Consider the following 6,045-nt stretch of genomic DNA (forward strand, 5'->3'; position numbering starts at 1 on the left):
TGCTAAAGCACCGACAGATGTAACCCGAAACACGGCCTTGCATGAGGCTTAATAATTAAGAACCACACTGTATGATGCTCCAGAACAGGAGGCAACAAACGCAACCTAACAGAACTGCAACACCCCGGGAGAGCCTACGTGTCAGGCTGCTGACTGGCATCCCTGCATACACTGGACCCCCGTGGGTTTTAGAAACCATGGGGCCCACATCAGTTCCCGTGTTCTTATTTCTTAGCCTCCACCCCACGTTCACAACGAAACCCGTTACTTCTAAAGAAATCACATTGCATTTCTGCTGGTCTGGAAGGAATGAGATAAGGGAAGCCAACACACACAGAACTTCTCCGCAGTTATCTACGTGCCGGGGTTGTATTTGAAGGAACAGCTCATCTCTACAGGACACACAACCAAGAGGGACACATTTCCCTGAAGACAATTAACCTGATCCCCAAATCAGACTACTAAATACATTTTTACCCTTCCTCAGTCTCCCTAACTCTGCAAATCCAACTCCTGATGTTAACAGCTGTCCCACAGATAAACTGGATTCCTTCAGACTCCTAGAACATCGGTATGCAGATTTCCAAAGGTTAAGACCTAGTCGAATCCTGATCCACTAATCAAAGCCTGCTTAGGTCAGTACTGTAGCCAGCTTAGTAGTGAACAGGCAGAGGATAACAACAGGAGAGCTGGGGCTAAGGCACAGTGCGTGAGATCAGACTAGATGTCCTAACAACAAAACATGTGTCAGGGGAACAGCATAGCTCAAGGTGTTTACCCGACCAGATCAGCCCTAACAGCCTGTGCAAAGTCAAGAGTACTCTTGAATATGTCCAAACTGGTTTTAATTCTTCCTTCTGAACACTAATTGAACCATTTGCTTACATGACTTCCATAGACATATGCAAGTAGGTTACAGAATGTCTGAACTCAGGGACAGGCCTCAGCAACACAACCAATGTTATCTGCTGAAGCGAGGGACTTGCTCTTACAAAGAGAATCGAATCAGACTTTTGGTTCAGTATCACAGCAACACAATTCGCTAAGGAGACCCATCACCCCTGTACTCAGCTCCACTCTTTCAATTACTGCAAAGAGCACTGCCAAGGCACCACAAGTACACTGGTCTTATGAAAGAAACCTGTCCATTTAATGTCCATTTTCCAGAGTCTGGACACAAACGTAGCTCACATCTATTTTCTGGCTTTAAGTAGCATATTTCAACCTTTATCGTTCGCCTTTCTTCAACTTCTTGACCACTTATTACCAGAGAAGGACACCCCGGTGCCACCAGTTAGGTCGATATCGTGGCCTATCTCCGTAGTTTCACTGCCACATCATGGGAACTGAAGCAGCCCCTCTCCCTGCATATAAGAAATCCTACCCACCCTGCGGCTTCACCGGCACGGTTCTGATTCACCCGTTAGTAATTCAGGTCACTGAAGTTTATCGTGAACTGCTGTCTCCATTAAAAGACCACCAATTTGTGTTCTACATCTGCTGGCATTTGGAAAGCTTTGAAGTCTTCACACTAGCTGGATAAACCGGCACTGCTGCCTTTATATCTATTTTTCTAAGCGGTAGCAGAGTGGATGAGACAAATGACAGATGCCTATCTTGTTTTTACCTCCTGTTAATTCCATGGTTAGCTTTTCGTTCTCAATCATCTTCTTCTTCTCTTCCAACTCTGCAATCAAATTTTCCTTAAGCTCAATTTTCTTATCTTCGAACTCCTTCGCTGCTGCCTTCTTTTCCTTGACGTAATTTTTTTCCACCTGATCTGTCTAATGCAAACCAAAAGAACAAAAAGGTTAACTAAGGAACCAATGACTCGGTGATATTACAACAGTTTCATTCAACTGCTGTACTGATCAGCCTTTCAGTTCAAAACTGTAGCCAGTGCTAAAGTTCTATTGATTCATCATCAATAGAAAACTATCTAAAAAAGACTAAGTAAGCAGCACTATATTGGCAAAAGAATTATTTTTAAAAAAACATGTTAATGTTGCGCAACATATCGAGTCCCTAGCAGAGAGCTCTTCAGATTTATAACCAGCATTATCATTTACCACCTTAAGCAAGCTTTGCAAACAAGCCAAATGCACAGCCAGCAGCCAAGCACAAATACTTCTTCTAATGCTATATTAATGACAAAGGCCAGAAGTTACTTGAAGCAATACACCAGTAGGCTGTACTACATCACGTGTAATAACGCTAGGCTAGAGGATGAAAACTTCTTTAACCTTTCTGGGAAAACAAGCACAAGTACCAGTTAATTAAACAGGAGGTTTACACCTCTTCCGTCTCGTTAATATCGACTTTGAAAACATAAGATTACTCACTTCCAGCTGCAGGAACAGTTCTGAAAGACAAGAAAGACTTAACTTATTATCTTCAGAGACGCACAAAACGACTTCCCTAACATTTTAAGTCACTGAACACTGCAGCCAAGTGGCAGTGAACTGAACAGTGCACATACTCATCCAACCTCTGCTCTCACTTCGCAGTTTTATGCTGAAAATAACTGAAAAAATTCCACAAAAACACCTGGAAGTGAACGGAAGTTTTCTACAGGCCGTCAAGCAGAACTGCAAATCTTACATAGCAGTATTCCATACTACTCAGTGCAGCTGCTAAGCTTGTACTGTACTCCAGCAGTACTAAGCTTGTAATCCGTCTTCCTTCCAGTTTAACTACACCGAGTTAATACTAGATACAAACTTCCAAGCTAAAAACTTAAACCGTGTAATTTTTAAAAAAAAACCAACAAAATAGAAACTAAAGATGATAATGGCCCAATAAAAATAAAACCTGTTGTTGCCAAGGGCTCTACCAATTGAGCATGGAATCAGCGTTGTGGAGGTAACCAAATACAAGCAAATCGAAACTCTTGCTTTAATATCTGTGAATTCTAAAAAAAAACCAAACAAACCCAAAACCTCAACACAGGAAGGATAAACACAAAAGACCATTCTTCCTGTAATACTGGGCAGTTGGGTTTTCGTACCATAAAACAGAAAGTTATCACCGTCTGCCCTCCTGTGGAAGAGAGATGCTGCTGCAGCACTTGTCTTTGCCAGCCAGAAATACAAGTTTGCAATTAATTTTATCAAAACAACCCAGTATTACTAGAATTCAGCTCCAGTGTATGTGAAATTCACCTCACAAGACAGATTCCTGTTAACAGGAAGTAGTTCAACTCGCTGAGATTCCTCAAGCAAATCCCTCACCATCCCAAGCACTTTTAGAAAGACACAATTTATACTAATCAAAAGTTGATTAGTAGGAGTTCGTTAGCCATCATACAGCTGCCACTGCCCCTCTGTTGCATTTCCCAGAGTAATGGCCCAGGCACTACAGGATTCATCCAACTTTTCTAATGGAAGAACAGCTACATTTCCCATTTCCACATAATAGCTACTATAAAAGGCCCTGCTTCAGTATCTGAGAAAAGAACCTACTGGAAAGAGAAGAGTGGGAGGGCAAGCAAACGGATCCGATTTCCAAGCCATTTCTCTGCAGTAACACAATAAGGCTACCCAGAGGGGCTGAGCGCTAGGCAGCTAAAAACTTAGCTCGGGCCTTCACGCCAGCAGCAGAGCACCAGAACACAAGGTACAGGCCACAGCCATGCAGGGGAACAGTTTCAGCAGCAAGCCCTCTGTACTCATCGTTCCAGGGCACAACACACATCTTTGGGAAAGCCTGCCATCCTCCCTTCCCACTCCTGCAAGCTGAAAGGAACAGCGCAGCTGAAGGTTCCGGACACGCGGTGCAGAACAAGCCGCAGCGGGACCCTGGGGGTTAGCACGGTCCCAGAGCGAGGCAAAACCATTCTATTACTTGTGCTGGCTGACACAAATGAAGGCAATTCTGTTTATCGGTGTTTCGTAAACAAGTCAGCAAACAATGCTGATGAAGGCAGGGGGGAAATCAAGACAGACCCCGTCATGTGTTTGTGCACTTCCAAAAAACCTACGCTGTACCCTCGGAAGCAGAAGAACCCTTTGCTTCACCCAGTCCCTTCTATTTAAAGCACAGAATCACCATTATTTTTCTTCAGCTGTTACAAAAAACACTCATTTAAGTTGCATGCAGCATCTCAGAAAGAAATTTCAGCTTACCTGCATTTCTTATCCTTTCTTTGTACTGCTGGTCCAACTTTTTCATTCTTTTCTGATATTCCTGAAGAGTACCTAGTTGAAAAAAATTGTGGGTTCCCACTGGAATTTCATTTTTTCCAAGTACTGTATTTTCTCAAGGATGAAACACCACTTGAAACACAAATACTACTATCTGGGATCAGAAAACTGCAGCTCTAGTTTGCTTATTTTGACAAGCACGCTCTCTTTTTTTCAGAAAGCAGACTGCTCCTTTTAAGAAAGGTTCAGTACCCAGAGGCTGAACGACGAGTGTTTAGAGGGAACAAGGATGAAAAGTGGCCGACACTGTTCACTCAGCAGCGTGACCGAGAGCCAATATTCAGTGAAGGGTGCTGCTTACGTCCTTCAAACCCCTCATCCTTCTCTGACCTTTGAAAAGTGCTGAAAATTGTTTAGAAAAGCTGCCCCTTCCAAAGCTTACCTTCCTGCAATTGTTGTAACTGCCTCTTAAGGGATGCCAGTTTGTCCTGGTACATCCTGCAAAGACAGAGAGCATGCCACTTCACTTTGGAAAACAAACATTCAGCATTTGTTTCACCATGTTTACACGGAATTTCAAACTTTTCCGAAGACCTTCAGGAAACAAACAACAACTAAAAGAATATTATTCAAATGAAAGGTTATCATTCTGTCTAAAAACCCTGGCACCCCATTGGTTTCACAATGCACTCAAACCAAGTATTTTTGGAACCTTTCCAGGTAAAACAGGACTTTTTTTTTTTTAATGTTGAAATCTAAAATGATGTTTAGATCTACAGCCACCAGAAACTTGACAACAGAATCATTCTGCCACTTGGCCAAGCCTTAATATTTGTGTATTCATTCCCCACTTAAAAAACAGAAGGCATTTACTCACGTAGATCTTGACATTATAAAACAACCCAAAGTCTATTTCCTGGTGCTGTTGCAAACTTGTGTTTCCTTTCTCACATACCTGTGCTTTAACACAGGCCAAGTCTTCCTGATCTGTATAAAAACACGACTCTGCCAGTAAGCAGCAACACAAAACACTGCATATATACCTAAACGTCAAGGGAAACTGTTTCAAGTCTCCGAAAAGCCCGTCTTCTTCAACAGGACTAATTCTATGGTTTGAAGAATTTTAATAGGAATCTTGCTTTTTTGCTTGGTTTATAGCAGATCATGTATTTTATTTAAAGGATCTGTCTGCAGTGCTCTTAAAAACCCTAATCTTGGCCAAAAACATGGTAAAGTTTTATGGAGAAAAAAAAAGCCAACCCCAAATGAACAGAACATTACCTTACTTTTGATTGGAATGGATTACTTACTGTTCTTTCATTTCTACAAAGTCCTCTTCCTCGTGTTTTGCCAGGTCAGTTTCACTGGCATCCTCAGTGTCTAAATGAGGTAAAGAATGACTCGTTAAAACAAAAGTATTTTAAAAAACCCAAAGTTATTTAAAAACAAAGAAACAAACAAACAAACTCCCCAAACTTCAGGCAATTTAACCTCAAATACACAACCAGAGAGGCCTCTGGAGAGATGAATTCAGAAGTGAAATGAACCATCTCATCTCCTTCCTGCAACTACAAGCTAACCTATGCAAGGTAGGTTTACAATGAAGCTTACATCAAGTCTAAACAACTTCAGCTACTCTGGAGACTGCTTCTCAGTTTAAGACAAAAGGCTCTAAATGAACACTCAGATATACAAAGGTGAGACAGAAAGAGTCTAAAGACTCTGAAAAATGTTTCATGGATGTCTTCCTATGGTTTTGCCCATGACATAATATACTGTGTGGAAGACAATGACTGAAACGGCCGTGACTGATTCTGCATCTCGACCTGAAATACTCCAAAATGAAAATACTACAACTAGATGCTGTTAGGGTTGACTGCAAAGGTCTCACTAACGATAACAG

The 6,045-nt window shown here is 41.8% G+C and overlaps 1 protein-coding gene across 1 annotated transcript in view; it reads right to left on the bottom strand.

The window, feature by feature from the left end:
- Nucleotides 1-5,522, bottom strand: part of SUDS3 (suppressor of defective silencing 3 homolog (S. cerevisiae)) — a gene marked incomplete at its 5' end in the record, with an annotated part of 18,876 nt that extends 13,354 nt beyond the window's left edge. The window contains 5 exons of the mRNA XM_010147353.1: nucleotides 1,628-1,784; nucleotides 2,343-2,362; nucleotides 4,125-4,196; nucleotides 4,585-4,640; nucleotides 5,453-5,522. Of these exons, the coding sequence (XP_010145655.1) occupies nucleotides 1,628-1,784; nucleotides 2,343-2,362; nucleotides 4,125-4,196; nucleotides 4,585-4,640; nucleotides 5,453-5,522 (375 nt within the window). The remainder of the gene's footprint in view (nucleotides 1-1,627; nucleotides 1,785-2,342; nucleotides 2,363-4,124; nucleotides 4,197-4,584; nucleotides 4,641-5,452) is intronic.
- Nucleotides 5,523-6,045: the final 523 nt, after the last annotated feature.

Source organism: Eurypyga helias, unplaced genomic scaffold (genome assembly GCF_000690775.1).
Source record: "Eurypyga helias isolate BGI_N326 unplaced genomic scaffold, ASM69077v1 scaffold28402, whole genome shotgun sequence".
In the NCBI taxonomy this organism is placed as follows: Eukaryota; Metazoa; Chordata; class Aves; order Eurypygiformes; family Eurypygidae; genus Eurypyga; species Eurypyga helias.